This window comes from Fomitopsis serialis (genome assembly GCF_022376445.1).
Source record: "Fomitopsis serialis strain Sig1Antser10 chromosome Unknown B0H18scaffold_50, whole genome shotgun sequence".
Lineage (NCBI taxonomy): Eukaryota > Fungi > Basidiomycota > Agaricomycetes > Polyporales > Fomitopsidaceae > Fomitopsis > Fomitopsis serialis.
This window is the reverse complement of record NW_025955010.1, coordinates 185,688-202,813: the sequence shown is the minus strand read 5'-3', so window position 1 is coordinate 202,813 and position 17,126 is coordinate 185,688. Positions and strand designations below refer to the sequence as shown.

Genomic DNA, 17,126 nt, shown 5'->3' with positions numbered 1-17,126 from the left:
GGCGTAAGTACTTATGTGAGGTCGCACGCAGCAAGCATCGCCTGAGAGAATAATGACAGCCCAACCCGAGCCAGAATAAGAGCCACCGTGCATATACGGAGGGAAGTTCTATATGATCTTAGTCGTTGAAGAGTGACAAGTATGTCTCCGGGCCAACGCTATACATACGTCGCTGCGTATACTCTACAAAGACTATATACCCTGATCGTCTGTACTGTCAGCGTCCTCAGAGAGGCTGCGGAGCGAAATGCAGGCGAGCCGTCGGAAACGCGTGAAGAAGACATCGACGTTTTCTTTCGGTTCACCAATAGCATGCCTTATAGTTCATCGACAGTGCATGGATTCGGGCTGGAGACGACGGTCCATCGTCCCTACCCAATACCCTCCACATGGAGTGAGGCCAGGCGTGAGCACCTCAGCCCCAAGCTGCAGTCGTGCTAGGATGTCCGTTGAGTAAAAATGAGTTACGGCCGGTTCACAAGGAGGAAGCCAACTAACCTATAGTTCACGATGAGCCGCCCTTCGGTGGCAAACGACTGTATAGGATAGTCAAGGTCATGTGTGAAACTAAACATGCTAACAGACCTTGAACAAGTTCAGAACGGTGTCGTCAGGAGCCGGAGCGAAAGCGAGGTTGATATAGGTGAACTGCGTGCGCAGAGTAAAGCAGTGTGAGGGTCGGAGGGAGCGTCAGACGAACAATAAGCCACGAATCGTACCAATGGGTCTTCAGCCTTCCAGCCGAGCTGCTTCCTGAGGAAGCGAATAACTGCGCGGAATTGATTGAGCGCATTGATCTTGTAAAGATTCTGCTTCATGATAGGCGCGTTTCCAACCGCCTTGAAGAAAATAGGGACTTCCGGCCATCTGAGCTTGGAATGCAGTCGAGAAGTCGAGAAAGTATACCTTGGACTGGTTCTGGTTTCCTGTATATCTGGAGAGCATCGCTGGCGGCTTGCATAGTGTCAAATAGGGGCCGCGCGTCGGTTTCTGTGGTAGTCATAACAGTACAAGAGCGTCGCGACGTGTTCACACGGCTGCACCGCTAACAGGTTGTCCAGTGGTCACAGTCTCACGGGGGGATATGAAAGGTGCCGAGCCTGTGTGCAAGAAGCACCCCCGCAGAGTCATGAGGGCTGACGAAGTCGGATGGGCTGAGATGTACTTTCAAAGCAATCGTGATATCCTTGAGGAGGATTTGTGCAGCAAGAATGACTGGAGACAGTAGTTGAGTAGTCCACTGTGATGCCACCGCAGATGAGCGGTTTGAGGAGCGGTCAAGGGACGGTCCTGGGAACTTGCTGGGACTCAGAGCAGCGCGATCACATGACATGCGCCGCCACAGTCGCGCATGGCGGCGCCTATCATGTAGCTGTTGGTTCGAAAGCGAACCTTGCCGAGCAGCCTGCTCCCGACCACCACGTCGTCCCCAGTGACACCCCACCCGCCTGCCCAGAGTCGACTGCGATGGCCTCTCTAGCCTCCGTGACACGCCAGATGGGCGCACTCGAGATCTCCTCGAAGCCGAACACAGCGCGACCCACGCACGAGAAGAAACCGAGCCAGCCGAAGAATGTCTCGCAGCTGCTATCGAAGTTTGCGGCGCCGAACCCATTCCCTGCGAAGGCTGCGATAGCCAAGACCTCGTCTCAGACATCTCTCGCGAGCAAGCAACCTGCCCGGCCACCCTCACCACCGAAACTGACGATAAAACCTGCGCAACCTACCATTGACATCGGGCGTTATGACGGAGGGTTGGAACTTGACAACGAGAGTCGAGGAGAGCAGGTGCATGGCGAGGCGGCGGAGACCCTTGCCCTAGACTCTAGCGTATCTCAGTAAGCCCAACTTTAGCTAGCTTGCGCCCGACTAACGACGGGTAGGACTCGGCCCACGCGTGAGTGGCACCTCACAGACTTCGACATCGGCCGGCCGCTGGGAAAAGGCAAGTTCGGACGAGTCTACATGGTCCGCACCAAAACCGAGCCACACTACATCCTCGCCCTCAAGACGCTCTACAAGTCTGAGATCGTGCAGTCGCGCGTCGAGAAGCAGATCCGGCGGGAGATCGAAATCCAGCAGAACTTGCGGCACCCGAACATCCTGCGCCTGTACGGCTACTTCCACGACGAGAAGCGGATCTTTCTCATGCTCGAGTTCGCGGGCAAGGGCGAGCTCTACAAGCAGCTCACGAAGCACGGATGCTTCACGGAGAAGCGCAGTTCGCGCTACATCGACCAGATGGCGGACGCGCTGAACTACCTCCATACGAAGCACGTCATCCACCGCGACATCAAGCCCGAGAACCTGCTGCTCGGCATCAACGGGGAGCTGAAGATCGGTGACTTCGGGTGGAGCGTGCACGCACCTGGAAACCGTCGGACGACGCTTTGCGGTACGCTCGACTACCTCCCGCCGGAGATGGTCGAGGGGCGGGATCACTCCGAGAAGGTCGACTACTGGGCGCTGGGCGTGCTCACTTACGAGTTCATCTGCGGCGCTCCGCCGTTCGAGGACATGACGGGTTACAACGGTATTTCCTCTAGTCATGTTGTCAGCTCCCCTATCTAACAACATTGCCTCTCGCAGCGACATACAAACGGATCGCGAAGGTAGATCTCCGCATACCGTCGAAGGTTTCTCCTGAGGCACGCGACCTCATCACAAAGGTATGTTACCGGGGACGCTTCTGGCTGCCACCGGTACTAACGAACATCTCAGCTTCTTCAATACGACCCTGAGAAGCGTCTGCCACTCGAAGATGTCCGGCGCCATCCCTGGATTGTCAAGTACAGGTCCAAAGGCCATTCCACTTCCATGCCCATGTCATAGTAGTATGGCGCGCGACACATACTCCAGTTCTCCGTATGCATATAACATCGTTTTCCCGTGTTTCCCTCTTCAGCACTACATTCATACGATTAGTTATTAGGACATCTCATGCATCTCGGATTGCTGTCTTGTATTCTACTGCGTTTGGTCGATTGCAAAGACACGCTGCATTGCTCTCATACTCAGTGCGTCTCAGTCCGGCGGGTGTCATGCCCTCTGTTGTCAGCCATACTACACGTTGACGTGGCCAGGAATGCACTGATCCTACAACTTTGCGGCTTTCGGAACGCCGTATCCTGTTCTATCTTATATAGTAAAGGAGAGTGGTCCCGCTTTTGGACGCCGGCGCTTCCGCTCTTTCCGTATCCGGTAGCATAATCGTCTCGCTTATTCTGTTTTGCTCTCCGCACCCTCCTCCGCACAGCAGACGGCGGTGCTGGAAGACCCCGCGCGCTCTTCACCTTCCGACTTGCGCATGGTGTCGACGACGACGTTTTCATCGTCCTCGCGTCTCTCTTTGCTTTCATTTGTTTTCACGTCCATCATTCAGTTGCCATGCCCTCCTCAGGCTGCTTGCTCGCTCCGAGTTACTTCTGACGAATCTGACCATCCATGTTGCCCCTGCAGTGCTAAGGATGGACGCAGGTAAGTGAGCAGGTACACCCGCATTGACATACCTGAGGTGTCCCCGGGTACAGGTGCGGTGTGCGTTCTTCGCCACACCGTAGGCGCGGATAACGAGTGGACAGCGGGGAAGGTTGGGCGGCTGGCGGGGGTGGAGGGTAGAATGGCGAGCGGCGGGCGAGGACGAGTGCCCACGTGTGAGTGCAGATGCGCGCGAGCGAGCCCACTAATGCAGGCACAGGACGCGGCGATGTGCATCACAACGTGTGCGGCGACTACGAGCGGGCAGGACCAGTGTCTCGCACGCAAACACACCCGACGAGTGCAACACGGCCACCGCCATGACAACGTGCAGGGAGGAGGACAAGCGGCTCGGCGGCTGCGTTTCCCTCCTTCTCCTCCACTTTGCCCCTCTCCGGTGCACGAACGAACAGCCATGCACTAGACTGCCGACGGACGGACGGCGAATGGTCGAGTGGACGAGCAGCGGGAGAGCGAGCGGGCGGGCGACAACACATGCCGAGCGGACAGCAACGATAGCCAGGGCCGGGACGCGCGCAACACGCGCGAACCGCGAGCGCGTAGGGCCAGTGCCGCACACGCAAACACGGCCGATGAGCGCGCGGGCGGACAATCGGACGGGCGAGCGGGGTTGGCGAGTGGACAGGTCACAACACATACGCCGACCGCGGGGGCGCCGGGCGAGTGCCCAGCACGCAGACACGGCCGGCGAATGTACATGCAGGCAGGCACACAGGCGGGAAAGCGGGCAGGTAAGTGGGCGGGCGAACGGACGGGCGGGCAAGCGGGAGGACGAGTTGGCGGATTGGAGAGAGAGCGTTGAAGAGACGGGAGAGCGAGGAGAGCGACTCCAGGTGGGTGAGCGGGGACCGTGGGCAGGGCCGAGGTGTGTGCAGCACACGCCGACCGCGAGCGTGCAGGGCAACTGCTCTGCGCGCAGACACAGCCAGCGAGTAAACGGCCGACAGCGGGTGCTGTCACGGCACGAGCGGGGTGGAGATGGGCATCGGGGTCCGCCCACCCGCCCTGCACCCGTGACCCGCGGTGAGCTAACCTCGGTTTACGCGGGTCGCGGGTTCGCTATGCGCCCTACAGTGAGTACGATCATTCTTCAGGTCTTCTGTCCTAATCCATTGTCTATAGAACTGTTGTCTACACCACCAATGACAGGTGGTGAAGGTGTCACGCGAGGAAACTTACATTTGATTTTACTACAAGTCCACTTCGCCGGTAATGCAAGAAGTGTACATGCATGGACAGTTCAGTTGAGAGTGTGTTAGATGGTGAGCTAGAATACATAGATGATATGTTGGATAAGGAGCAGCCCAGACATGTGTAGGGAGTTGCTGCGTAGATCAATCATATTGTATATGTTCTGTTCAACTGAGGCTTCCAACGACTCGCACGTCACCTGACACTGCAGGTCAGTACCGAGCAAGTCTGGTGCTGATGAATTGAGAGATACTTTCAGTGACACAGGATTACCTGTGCGGCGCACGGGCAGCCTGCTAGTTACTTCTAATGGAGTCAGCTGCACGAATGAGGGAGAATGTGCGAAGTCATCTATGGCTACATGATCGTACACGCATCGGCGACGAAAACTAGCGTCTTCTGTAGAGGACAACTTGGACAGTACAGCGCTGTGCGGAACAGAAGTACAAGAGATCTAGAAAGCTAAGTCATGGTAAAGTATGCATGGTACATTGGTAGCAGTTGATACGGCACTTGTTTTTGGACGCTGCGGAGACCTAATAACAGCATGACGAATGAATAATAGGGAGAGCCATTTCCCCGCTCAGAGCCATGGTGTGATGCTCGTTAGTAGCTACGCGGGTGAGCTCTGCCTCGAGCGCGTCGACATCATTGCACGTCAGCATGCCACGGCTCCTCAGTACTTTCACGATCTCCTTGATCCATTGTTGGCATGTATACGCGCCCCCTGGCGAGATTCGTGTCTCTAGCCTTGATCGCGGCCACGATCTCGTAGAGCTGGAAGCGCGCGAAGAGATTGGGGCCGGCGATGCGCACCAGCGCGATCAGCGCTGTGGAGGACAGCAGCGAAGCGGCGTCGCTCTGCTTGAGCTGGTAGAACCTGCCGTTGGCATCGAGGAGCTGGAACTTGTAACCCGACCGCTTGTCATGTGGAGATACAAGCCCCAGTAGAATGTATTGTCGCTGGGGAGTAGAGTTCGGCAGGTTCCTGCCACATATAGGGCACCAACTTCGACGAGAGGGTAAGCTGGCTTGCGAGTCGCGCGTCGGTAGATATAGTACTCTGCATCGCAACATTGGGAGGACTCAGCATTCGAGCCACGGACAACCCATGAGGTCAGGCGCTTACCACGACGGCCAGTTAGCCATCGTGAACCACCACAACGACCATTCCAAATCATATTCATTGGCGTAGTGAAAGCTCGGAAGGGATAATACGAGCCGCTGCCAAGCCGTCTTCCCGACGAGTTCGCCCTCCGGGCCCCTGGTCAACTGTAACCCCTTCAGCATGGTCGTGAACTCCCAATATTGGGGGTACCATCCAGCAGCTTCCCAGTCGATGATGCCGGTGATATGGCCATCCATGACCATGATGTTATGCGGCATGAGATCGCCATGGGTGAAGGCGACGGCGTGAGACATGTCGTAGATGTGCTGGTAGTTAGAGAGATGTCCCGGAAATTCTGCTTCCAGGCCGTTTCCGCAGGGAGGATTGGGATTAGCTTGTATCGTGTCGTAGAAGGTGCGAACATCCGGACATGGCCCAACAAACCAATGCGGTAGGCGTACGCTGCGAATGTTCTGGCCATCGGGTCCACATACACTCCCGCCGTACGGACTCGAGTACATCCGCATGCGATGGAGAATATTGTCGAGATCGGCAGCAATGCTCTCCACCTCCGAAAGAGGTAGGGTTCTTATCAATCAAAAGCATTTTGCCAGGTACACGATCCATGAGGATGGAGCCGTTCTGCCCTTCGCCATGATCCCCGTACGACAGCATGCGAGGGACAGGGAGTCCCATGTTCCGTGCGGTCATCATGGCGATCGCCTCAGCCTCGCGAGTGCCCTGCGTCCGTTTGAGCAGGAGGTCGAAAGGGAGCAGCCATATCCCCAGACCTGTCGGGATACCGTTGCGTCGGCAGTACCACCTTGACAAAGGAACGAGAACCCAGTCGTGAAAGTACCCGCGGAGGCGATTGAGCCAGAACCAGCCTCTCTTCGGTACAAGTGGCAGGATTTCGAGTGTCTGCGAGCAGGTTGCTATGTGAGTTATAGCTGTGACGCACGTACGAATAAATCAATATTACCAGCCCAATATCACCTGCCTTTGGGCTCGGCATAGTCGGCTTTTCAGAGTCTGTCACACTGGTTGGGGTCAACGGTCACCAGTGTGGACTGATGCAAATTGGCGTGTTGAGAAGATCGGGACCGTGGCGGCTACGACCGAAATACGGCCAAGTTCAACTTGAAGCTTGAGCTTGAAGTCTCTAAGAGACTCAAAGTACGTACTTATACGCGTCGGTAGTACTGCGACCACGTGACGTAGCGATATGGCGAGATAGACTGTAGTACAGTATTACAGTGGTGGTTTCGAGAATGAAGTGTCACACGAAATTACAAGTACATGAACAAGCTGCGAACGAGAAGCCAGTGTGTGCGCAAAATTTGGAGTTCCATTCAGCAAGAGACACGAAATGGCCGCTACAAGGGACTCAGTACAGTCACGACCAAATTTTGACGATCATGTATCACTAGTAAGACCATGCCGAGTGAATGACGGGGCGAGCGATGCTACCAGACAATGCCGAGGCATGATATTGCATGTCAACATGCGGCGATCCCTCAACACCTTCACGATCTCCTTGATCCATTGCTGGCATGTGTACGCGCCTCGGGAGAGGTCCGTGTCCTTGTCTTTTATCGCAGCCACGATCTCGTAGAGTTGAAAGCGGGTGAGAAGATTCGGCCCTGCAATCCGCACCATTGCTATCAGTGCTATGGTGTACAGCAATGAGCCCGCTTCGCTCTCCCTGAGCTGGTAGAATTTGCCGTTCGTGTCGATGAGCTGAAATTTGTAACCTGTGCGGGACCCGTTGGGTGCGTGGAGGTATAGCCCCCAAAAGAACGACGTGTTGCTCTCGTCGAGGTTACGATAGGATATTGCCACATAGAGGGCTCCGACCTCGAGTCGGTTTGAATCGAGGACGACATTGGACATGACTGGAAAGATTGCGTTGAGCATCTACACATCACATAGAATGATCACTGACTGTTTGTGCGGTGCGTTTCGAAGGTATCTGGACTCGGTGAGATTGAAGCATTCCAGCCGTTTGCCGCTTTATATGACTGACCAGTGAGGCAGCCCGGTAGCGGCCCCTTTCGTATCTCCCGAGTCATGGGTCTATCGCAGAGCAGAATGTGCGATAAGGACGAATCTGGTAGGAGAAACGCGACTCGAGTCAGATCTAGTATCCAGAGTTGGCGAGCCTGTGATAGAAACTGCAATGGTGGATGACGCTCATAAGGAAGCAGCTTACACAGTCCGCGACGATGTGACCAGAAGCTGTGAAAGTTATCGCTTCCAGCGATCAATCTCCTTCCCGCATGGAATGAGAGCGCCGCAAATGCAGACATCGTAGTGCAGTTGTTGCGAACGCATTAGAGTCTAGGCTCAGGAATTGATCTTACTTCGTCCCGAAGTGGACTGTTAGACTGAGTACTTACAGAGACTGGTAGATGAAGCCAGTATATGACTTCATCCGATAATGGCCTCACCAGACTTCTAGCTCGTTGAGACATCAAAGAAGACGTCTACATCGCACCGGCGCAGGTACATGGATTACGTGGTGGGATGATTCGCTGTCTGTTATGTCAGTAGCTCTCAGGGCGAGTCAGAGAGGCCCCCCACCTTCGGCGCATCTCACGTCTGTAGCTGGTGCCCCGCCGGTGGTAAGATCACGATTCACTGAAGAGTTAGTGCTAATTATGGATTCAAACACTCACGCGATTCCCATGGGCAATGATATACAAGGTGGTTCAGGTGTGTCAAGACTCCGTGATCTCTGCAACATGCGTTGGCCATTGGCAGTGGAGTGAGAAACATGACTCGGATCACCGATATACAGTGGATGACGAGGTTCTAGCATAGACAGACTGCATGGAGGCAGCCGAAAGCGACAAAAGGCTTCGTGAGTACACTCATCGAAGATGTGCGGAGGAAACCTCTCACATCGGAGAATAGGCGAACGTGTACGCCGATTCATGCAACGGCACGGTAGACAATTCGAGCTAAAGCGACTAACAGTGAGCGCGCTAGTCGTCAAGAAAGCGCAGAAGGAACGAACTACTCCACCTGATCACCACTGCGGCCAACTTTCCATTGTATACCACCACAAAGACCATTCGCATTCATACTCGGCTGCGTAACGGTAACTTGGCAGGGACAACACCAGTCGCTGCCACGGCGTCCTTCCAGAGAGTCTACCATCCTCTCCCATGGATAATCGCAGACCCTTCAGCATCGTAGTGAACTCCCAGTACTCGGGGTACCATCCGGCTGCTTCCCAGTCGATGATGCCGGTAATGTGTCCATCCTTGACCATAATGTTGTGCGGCATGAGGTCCCCATGAGTGAACACGACTGCGTGCGACATGCTATACAAACGCCGAAAGTTGGTGACGTGGCCCGGATATTCGTGTTCCAGACCGTCCCACCACGGAGGATTTGCTGGTACCTCGATCTTGTCGTAGAAAGATGAAGCGTCCGCGCATGGCCCGACGTACCAGTCGGGCACACGTGCGCTGCGAATGTCCTGACCATCCACCCCACAGACACTCGTGCCATAGGGACTCGAGTACATCCGCAAGCGACGGAGAGCATTATCGAGATCGTCGGATATGCTCTCTATTTCGGACGGAGAAAGTCGTTGATCACCTCAATGAGCATTTTGCCAGGTACACGATCCATGAGGATGGAGCCGTTCTGCCCTTCGCCATGATCCCCGTATGACAGCATGCGGGGGACAGGGAGTCCCATATTCCGCGCGGTCATCATGGCGATCGCCTCAGCCTCGCGAGTGCCCTGCGTCCGCTTGAGCAGGAGGTCGAAAGGGAGCGGCCATATCCCTAGACCTATCGGGATACCGTTGCGTCGGCAGTACCACCTCGACATAGGAATGAGAACCCAGTCATGAAAGTACCCGCGGAGGCATTGAGCCAGAACCAGCTTCTCCTCGGTACAAGTGGCAGGATTTCAAGTGTCTACAAGCAGGTTGCTACGTGAGTTATAGCTGTGAGGCACGTACGAACATATCAACGTTACCTGCCCAATATTACCTGCCTTTGGGCTCGGCATAGTCGGCCTTTCTGTCACACTGGCCACCGGTGTAGACTGGTGCGTGCTGCGAAGATCGGGCCCGTGGCGGCTACGGCCAAGAAAGTACCTGGTAAGTTCAACTTCAAGTAGAGACTCAAAGTACATGGTATGCGTATACGCGTCGGGAGTGCGACCACGTGACGCAGAGATAGACAAGTAGTACGCGTAAATAAACTTTGGCTGCTGAGTGTCACCCGGTTTTTTCCAAACACACAAACCGTTGAATTTGACTCGGGAGGAACGCTGGGCTTGCTGATAAACTGCAGTGAAGCTACTCATGGCCGTGCTAAAACTTATATTGAGCGTTGAGCGTAGCCGCCCGAGCGTCGGCCCGCCACTCCCAAAATGGAAGGCCTTCCCATAAAAGGCAAGGCGTCGGGCAGTATCCATGCCGCCCGCGTTACGATCAAGGGCGCGAGGTGTGCGGCGCCGCCCCATTGGGTGATAAGCACTGCCCGTTCACACGCAGAGTCAGACGGCGCAGACTCGGCGGGGCGCATGCAAAGTCAAAAAAGCAGACACGCCGCTGTCTTGGACATCCCTCTTCATCTTCCCGACTCCCAAGTCTTTCAGGATTGTCTTCACCGAGTTCCTCTCGACTTACTCAAACGCTTCCTCAGCATGCCGATTACGACTCGCCGGGCCAAACTGCGTTCTCTGCAGCGCACGGATTCGGAACCATCGATCGACGAGGAAGGTTACGTGTCCAGCGCGCTCAGCGATCCTGACGACAATACGGCGAGTGATTTGGATTGGAAAGGTGGCCGTCACTATATTTAGGGGAGAGAGAATGCCATGTTGAGTACCGTCTTATCTAGACCATCGCGGTAGACGGTCGGATGGTAGTCCGCAGAAGAACGTGTTCGCGGGGAGACGGCAGCGTCTTCCAAAGGCAAGAGCAATCCCCACAAACTTGAACTCAGTCAATTCCCAGCACTTCCCCTCGATATCGTCTTTGAGGTAATTCGACACATGCAAGCATTACATTGACATTGACTCGTGGCTAGATACTCGCTTTACTGACTCCCACTGACCTCGCCAATCTTGCGCAAACGAATACGGCATTCCGCACGACACTCACAACTCCTCAAGCTTCCAATATCTGGAAGGCGGCGAGGAGGCGTACCGGCAATGCCCCGGATAGCCCACCAAGTGCTGGAGAAGTGTCCTGGGCCAGATTTATCTACGGACCATCCAAGTGTCAGGTGAGTGTCTCAAGCATGGCACCCATCGGAAGTATTGAATAGGCCTCTCATCGCAGGAGTGCGGCGTTTCCAATGTCCACCATGTGGACTTCGCTCTCATGCGGCGTGTATGCAAGAAGTGCAAGAGTAAGAAGTACGCAGTCGTTGTGGATTCGTCCTTATGGAATTTGCTGAGGATTGCTTCGGCATAGGCTCGTTTACGCAGGCTTCTTCACCAAGCGATTCCCGAATTTCAATGCCGAAATGCTCGAACTCATTCCCCATACTAATAGTTGAGTCGGCTCGGACTGAACTCACAAATGGATCTCGGCGCTTACTCTTCAACCTAGCTGGATGCTCGTCTACCGTGCGGTCAAAAGAAGGCTCCAATTTCTACTGGGAAGACGATATCTACGCGATGGCAACGATCTACAGCAAGTATCAGATGGACATAGGTCTACGGAAGCCTCACGCGAAGGAGGCATTGCAGGAATACAAGGATCAGCGTGTAGCATATGTAAGAGCTGTCACGGAGGTTCGTCATTCATTGTCTACCTTTCGGGTCTCGTCTGACATTCTCCCAACAGCACGCGACGATATGTCGAGAGTGGTGGTCACTAGAATTCGCCGTATATTGGCACAAAGAACAGGCAGAACGTGTTCAGAAGCAATATGACGTGCAAGTATCATGTCGCTACCTTTCCGTCGTACGTCGCTCATGATGGCCAGCAGACTTGTAGACCGCTTCCGAGAATTGGGCTACGAGGATCAAGATATCAAGAGCATACGTACTAGGCAGGAAGCTCAGAAAGATCGCAACATAACAGAACGAGGTCGGTGATTCTCTCCTCGACCGGTATTGATCACAAATACATTTACCGCAGTCTGGAAGCGCGTCAAGCCCATTCTACAACCATGCATCGAGACTGCACTGTGCAAACGACTTGAGACGGACCAGGCACCCACTATCAATGCACGGAAGCGCCTCGTCAAGAACGCATACGACGACTACAAGCGCACACTTCGTCCCATCGAGTGGATTCACCTACCACCACCTGCGCTCATCTACGTCATGCCGGCGTTCTTCTCACTGATCTACATGAACCTCGACGTCCCGCTTGAACAGACGACATGCGACGAAGCTGCCAGGAATCTGTCGGAGTACATCTCGGCTTTCAAGGACAACCTCAAGGAGCGTCTGTTGCATGCCATGGCTGATGCTGGAGCGTTCGGCAAGATAACCAGACTAAGTAAGTCTCGGGTAGCGGATAGCCATGGTCGTCTCGCGCTTGCCACCTCTGTCTTCGCGTCTTCCGGGCCTGTCTCCCTCTCCTTTGACGAGGTCACGGCGAAAGTAGCATGGACCGGGACTCAAAGCAGCCAGGAGTATGGCTCCGCGTATTACATCCATATGGTCGCAGCGAAGGTATGGAAGAGCTGGGACTCGACCATTAGGCACGACCGAGAAAGCTCTGCGAATTGTGCGTCGTTGATCAAGGCGCTCGGCCTCGATCCTGAAGCCACGCGCCCTGTACACCTGGACAGACTGGACAGACGCTTCCTCTGCCGGCAGTGTAGCGGCGAAGCTCAGGGCGGCCTGGCGTATACGTGGCGTGCATTTGTGAGTCCATCCGTAACACTGGTCCTCGCGGACGTGGGGGACGGGTTCTGACGTGGTGTGCTGCTGCTAGCTATCGCACTGTTCTACGCAACACATGTGGCAATCTTCTTTCGTACGCTTCACAGCCCTCAACGAGGAGGAGTCAGCTGTCGTGCGTCAAGCGGAAGGGGCCGATCTGGCAGAGCAACAAGAGATGTGGAGCTGCAACCACTGTGCCATCCATCTGGACGACCTGAGGACTCGCCCAGTTGTCCTCCAGCATGTGCAAGAAGTGTAAATTTGCGACACATCGTTCATCTCTTCTCATTGCTGATACCCACGTGTAGCCATGCTATCGACGAACCCGAAGAGAACGCGGACTTGTTCCACGCATATCCAACAGTCCGCCGTCGCCCAAAGCCACGGAGATTCACGCCGCGGGCTAGTAATGACGAGCATGCAGTGCCGGGCATACTCTCCGGAGATGCTCAACAGATCGTGCCGACGACTGTGAATGAATGATTCTCACTACGTACTATGTAGCAGGGAGCATGCTGCTACGTACACTGTATGACGCTGTACGTTTGATTCCAGTCAGTCGGACATATCATATGTAATGCTTCCCGTGTACTGGTAAAGTATAAATTCGTGTACGGTCTGTCATCAGCGACCCGACCCGACTCCCTGGACGCAACCCTCTTGAACCCCACTCAACCCAAACTCAACTAGTACATTCGACGCGATTCTTGTTGGGCTTGAGTAGCACCTAACACTGCCAATATAAATTCACGGCCAAGGTTTGCTGACAATGCCGGATGCTGTCATATTCTTGGCGGAACGTCGGCCATTGTTGTTCCAAAATAGGAAGTTCTTACCATACAGGGAGGGTGGGAATATTGCCACAAGGTCGGCCACATCCAAGCCACATCGTTTGATCTGGGACTCGTTACTCAACGGACAACCCGGAACCGTCCACCTTCACCTTCAAGAGACTTATTACTCTCACGCTCTTCCTCAGCACGGTCACATCGACGACTATTTGAAGCCTCTGTTATTTCTGCACACCATTGGACATCGTTCGTTCTCTTCGAAGTTGTCCGTACTATCGCGTGATAACATGTGGTACTGCTCGATTCTCTAGTTTCCAGTGGCCCATCATGCCTGTCGTCACGCGTAGCCAGGCCGCGATAATCCGCTCCGTGCAACTGAACTCGGCAAGCGAGGAAGAACAACCCCGGCTCCTTAGGTCCGGTCGAGCTGTGGAGAATTCAACTCTCCCGAAGGCCCACACGAGAACACACAACCGAGCAAGCAAGTGTTCGTGCATTTTCACACTGGAGCTGGTCTCTTCTGACTCTACAAATGCCCAATCATTCAGCTAACCGTCAGAGATCTACGAGCCCAAACAAACACGACAACCAACCGCGAAGGAAGCGTGTTCGGGTTCAAGCCGACACAGAGAACCTTCAGGCGACCGCTAGCAGCTTGCAGTCGATGGACGCAAAACGCGCCACACTGACTAATCTTCCCTTGGATATAATTTATGAGGTATGCCCGCTTTCAGCTCAATGACAGTGACTTTTGTTTTACGTTGTCGATGTACCGCAGATTCTAGAGGAGCTCATTCCTCTGGCCCTAACGAACCTTTCACAGACTAACAGAGCATTCCGTACCATCCTGCTGGTCTCCCCACAAGGTTGCCGTATCTGGAAAATGGTCACTGAGCCGATCGGTATTCCCGAATGTCCGCCAGACGTCCCACGAGTCTTCTGGACGAGGGCGTTCAATCCTGGTACTCGTCCCAACTGTGGCGTGAGTGATCTAACACTGAAATGGCTGATGTCGACTTATCATCAGTAGCATTGCGGCAAAGTTGGCCACTATTACCTCGATTATGCTTTGATACGGGCATTCTGTGAGGAATGCATCAAATCGGAGTACGTATAATATCTAGTACTGTTCTGATGCTGTGGATACATGATTGGATTCAGACTCAAAACACACCAAGAGCTTGCGCGAGATTTTTCGGCCATCAAAGATGGAATTTTAGAACTCGTTGTGCATACATACCACGGTCAATTTGATCATATCGTCTGCGAAAGAGGAACTAATGACCAGTGCTACAGAGGCAACAAGAGGACGGAAGAGTTACTGGAGACCCGACGTCGTTACCATGGCGGAGACATGCTATAACTATCGTAAAGACATAAACAGCAGGAAGCGCGGTGCAAAGCAGGCATTCGAAAAGTTCAAGAGAGAGCAAATACAACATGTGCGAGCAAGGACAGAGGTATGTGGACTTATCGCTGAAATGCAAATTGTTGACATATACCATCCGCTACTAGCATGCACAGAAGTGCCGAGACTGGGAGCGCATTCGCTGGGAGGAGCTAGAGGGGGCGCGTAAAAGACAGAATGGAGAGTGAGTATGATGAGTATTCGCTATCACAGTGACATCTTCTGACCGGTGTATATCCGTTAGCTTTGCGCAACGATGTCGCGCATTGGGATACGATGGTGAAGACATTGCAGCCGTCATGCCATTGATGCCTCCGCGCAGCCGCTGTCTTGATGCGAAAACCATTGAGTATCTCTGGCAGTATTGTGATTTGAAGTCACGGATGATGGTGAGTGAACGTGCCATTTCCACAAGTTGGCTACCGGTCATAACAACCATCCTATAGTTTGGAAGCATGTGCGACCTGCGATTGAGCCATACATTACAGAACAGCAGAGCTACCACCTCGAAGCCGAATACAACAACATCATCATGGAGCGCACAGCCCTCGTCACCAAGGTATACGACGACTACAAGCGGACCCTACGTCCCGTCGAGTGGCTCCGTCTTCCTCCGCCCATCTTCCTCTTCACCACGCCGACATTCTGGTCTCTCATCTACGACAACCTGGACACTCAGCTTCAGAGATCGCAGTGCGACATAGCTGCGTTGGAGCTACCCGGCATCATCTCCGCATATCAACGCAACGTCAAGGCCACCCTGCTACGAGCTATGGGACAACTTGAGGCCGTCAACCCAAACGGCGGAGCCTCTGCAGGTGGACTGCCGGGACAGCGGACTGAAGAATTGGACAGCCGTGTCCTGCTGGCCAGCTCTACCTTCACCTTCATCATGGATCATGATGTTGGTGGACTCGAAAGCTGCTGCGCCCTCGAAGACGTTCTCGCACGACTCTCTGTATCGCCCTCGTTCTTTCTCAACCGGTATTCCCTTTGCAAAATGTTTTGGCTGCGACTGCAAGACCCTGAACAACATCGTTACGCAGACCGACAGATTAAATGGGATCGAAAGGGACATCAGATCATTAAAGGCATAGCGACTGCACTCGGCCTCAAACTGATACCGCACGCCCTGAGGAGTTGGACGACATCGACCGATTCATCTTCTGCCCATCTGAGGAGTGCACGTGGAAAGGTAATCATCCGAGTTACGAGAGAATGTCATGGCGTAAAGTGGTGCGTACCCCTATGATCATCGCTCGTTTGCGCATATGAACTACAGTGTAACACGGTTCATCAATAGGTTTACCATTTCTTGTGCGATTATCATTTATCAAGTACTACGGTCCGCATTGGTATCCTCAGTGAGGAGGCTTCTGTGGCCCTTCGCAAAACATACGATGAATATGACTGGCTCGCAAGGCCTGGTCGGCACTGGAGCTGCAACCACTGCTCTGTTTATCTCGGTCAATTGCAGACATGCGCGGTTATTGCGCAACATTTGTCCGAGGCGTAAGTCAGCAATGTCTCTGTTGAAACAAAATGTCACTTGAAGGCCTTACCAACGTCATAGGCACGCTATCACTGAACCGAGAAATTGGGTTGATCTCTTCGTCGCTGAACCCAGGGCCTATTATCTGGGGAACCCGATCTATATCCCGGTGGATACTCCCCACGAAGTTATCACCATCGAGTGTGCCGCGGTGGGTACGGGCTGAAGCTTTTCAATGTGCTCTACATCACTGATACGACTAAGTAGTGATATGACAACGCAGGCAATACCGTATATGTACTAGCGATCCGATTTGTAGACATATATATTTCGACCGAGTCTTCGAGTCGGTGCCGTGGTCATGAGTATACTTAGTTTCCTCCTGTTCTAGTCCCGTTGGTCGTTCAGGATTCGGACACTGGTCCTCTGCTACGCATAAGCAGGATTATGTACTACTCCGTCACCCGAGCGACCGTTCAGGCTCACGCCAGGCTTAGTCAGACAGTTCCGTCGTTCGTGCTCTGGTCTTGCCGCTTCTCGAACAACAAGCCTAGTTTGCACGTATTCCACTCTTTGGCATCCATCAGGTACGCCCTGGGCCCGATCCATTCGGCGAGTAACTAGCTCTGGCATGCCGGTGCCACCTGAGTTCGAGGAAAGACTCAAAGGTTGCAAGAAAACTTAGAGCCCGCATCATGTCGCGAGCACCCAGCGTATTCGAAGATGCCATATATATGCTCACGTTCTCAGATCCCAGGGATGACT

At 53.9% G+C, this 17,126-nt stretch overlaps 8 protein-coding genes across 8 annotated transcripts; 4 read left to right on the top strand and 4 right to left on the bottom strand.

Annotated features, from left to right (window-relative positions):
• Positions 1-73: 73 nt before the first annotated feature.
• B0H18DRAFT_1016377 (putative ubiquitin-like modifier) lies at positions 74-1,271 on the bottom strand. Its single transcript, XM_048029269.1, has 5 exons — positions 907-1,271; positions 720-856; positions 586-648; positions 499-536; positions 74-437 (listed from the first exon to the last, which is right to left on the bottom strand). The coding sequence occupies exons 1-5, from the start codon at positions 1,001-1,003 to the stop codon at positions 416-418; spliced, it is 357 nt and encodes a 118-aa protein (XP_047891689.1). The 5' UTR covers positions 1,004-1,271; the 3' UTR covers positions 74-415.
• Positions 1,272-1,497: 226 nt separating this feature from the next.
• B0H18DRAFT_1085787 (kinase-like protein) lies at positions 1,498-2,832 on the top strand (the record flags this gene model as incomplete). Its single annotated transcript, XM_048031961.1, has 4 exons — positions 1,498-1,838; positions 1,884-2,533; positions 2,590-2,669; positions 2,722-2,832. The coding sequence occupies 4 exons, from the start codon at positions 1,498-1,500 to the stop codon at positions 2,830-2,832; spliced, it is 1,182 nt and encodes a 393-aa protein (XP_047891688.1).
• An 809-nt stretch (positions 2,833-3,641) lies between these two features.
• Positions 3,642-4,705, top strand: B0H18DRAFT_498885 (uncharacterized protein). Its single transcript, XM_048038322.1, has 2 exons — positions 3,642-4,571; positions 4,621-4,705. The coding sequence occupies exons 1-2, from the start codon at positions 3,798-3,800 to the stop codon at positions 4,642-4,644; spliced, it is 798 nt and encodes a 265-aa protein (XP_047891687.1). The 5' UTR covers positions 3,642-3,797; the 3' UTR covers positions 4,645-4,705.
• Positions 4,706-5,648: 943 nt separating this feature from the next.
• B0H18DRAFT_1016372 (uncharacterized protein) lies at positions 5,649-6,049 on the bottom strand. The gene is given in 4 exon segments (XM_048029268.1): positions 5,649-5,760; positions 5,774-5,777; positions 5,791-5,792; positions 5,808-6,049. 1 exon segment carries the CDS (start codon positions 5,977-5,979, stop codon positions 5,815-5,817), a length of 165 nt encoding a protein of 54 aa, XP_047891686.1. The 5' UTR covers positions 5,980-6,049; the 3' UTR covers positions 5,649-5,760; positions 5,774-5,777; positions 5,791-5,792; positions 5,808-5,814.
• Positions 6,050-7,013: 964 nt separating this feature from the next.
• On the bottom strand, positions 7,014-8,249 carry B0H18DRAFT_498861 (uncharacterized protein). The gene is made up of 3 exons (XM_048038321.1): positions 8,197-8,249; positions 7,743-7,907; positions 7,014-7,692 (listed from the first exon to the last, which is right to left on the bottom strand). Exons 2-3 carry the CDS (start codon positions 7,867-7,869, stop codon positions 7,214-7,216), a joined length of 606 nt encoding a protein of 201 aa, XP_047891685.1. The 5' UTR covers positions 7,870-7,907; positions 8,197-8,249; the 3' UTR covers positions 7,014-7,213.
• A 188-nt stretch (positions 8,250-8,437) lies between these two features.
• On the bottom strand, positions 8,438-9,673 carry B0H18DRAFT_1182825 (uncharacterized protein). Its single transcript, XM_048035986.1, has 3 exons — positions 8,825-9,673; positions 8,702-8,760; positions 8,438-8,625 (listed from the first exon to the last, which is right to left on the bottom strand). Exon 1 carries the CDS (start codon positions 9,330-9,332, stop codon positions 8,829-8,831), a length of 504 nt encoding a protein of 167 aa, XP_047891684.1. The 5' UTR covers positions 9,333-9,673; the 3' UTR covers positions 8,438-8,625; positions 8,702-8,760; positions 8,825-8,828.
• A 578-nt stretch (positions 9,674-10,251) lies between these two features.
• Positions 10,252-13,397, top strand: B0H18DRAFT_1016365 (uncharacterized protein). Its single transcript, XM_048029267.1, has 12 exons — positions 10,252-10,607; positions 10,666-10,674; positions 10,704-10,807; positions 10,855-11,052; positions 11,109-11,185; positions 11,244-11,323; positions 11,382-11,566; positions 11,619-11,721; positions 11,772-11,864; positions 11,916-12,652; positions 12,723-12,925; positions 12,979-13,397. Exons 1-12 carry the CDS (start codon positions 10,469-10,471, stop codon positions 13,151-13,153), a joined length of 2,103 nt encoding a protein of 700 aa, XP_047891683.1. The 5' UTR covers positions 10,252-10,468; the 3' UTR covers positions 13,154-13,397.
• A 170-nt stretch (positions 13,398-13,567) lies between these two features.
• Positions 13,568-17,103, top strand: B0H18DRAFT_1016362 (uncharacterized protein). The gene is made up of 14 exons (XM_048029266.1): positions 13,568-13,707; positions 13,773-13,948; positions 14,010-14,179; positions 14,240-14,443; positions 14,492-14,568; positions 14,623-14,705; positions 14,758-14,921; positions 14,977-15,053; positions 15,114-15,262; positions 15,316-16,008; positions 16,065-16,105; positions 16,173-16,381; positions 16,443-16,572; positions 16,645-17,103. The coding sequence occupies exons 2-14, from the start codon at positions 13,789-13,791 to the stop codon at positions 16,663-16,665; spliced, it is 2,178 nt and encodes a 725-aa protein (XP_047891682.1). The 5' UTR covers positions 13,568-13,707; positions 13,773-13,788; the 3' UTR covers positions 16,666-17,103.
• Positions 17,104-17,126: the final 23 nt, after the last annotated feature.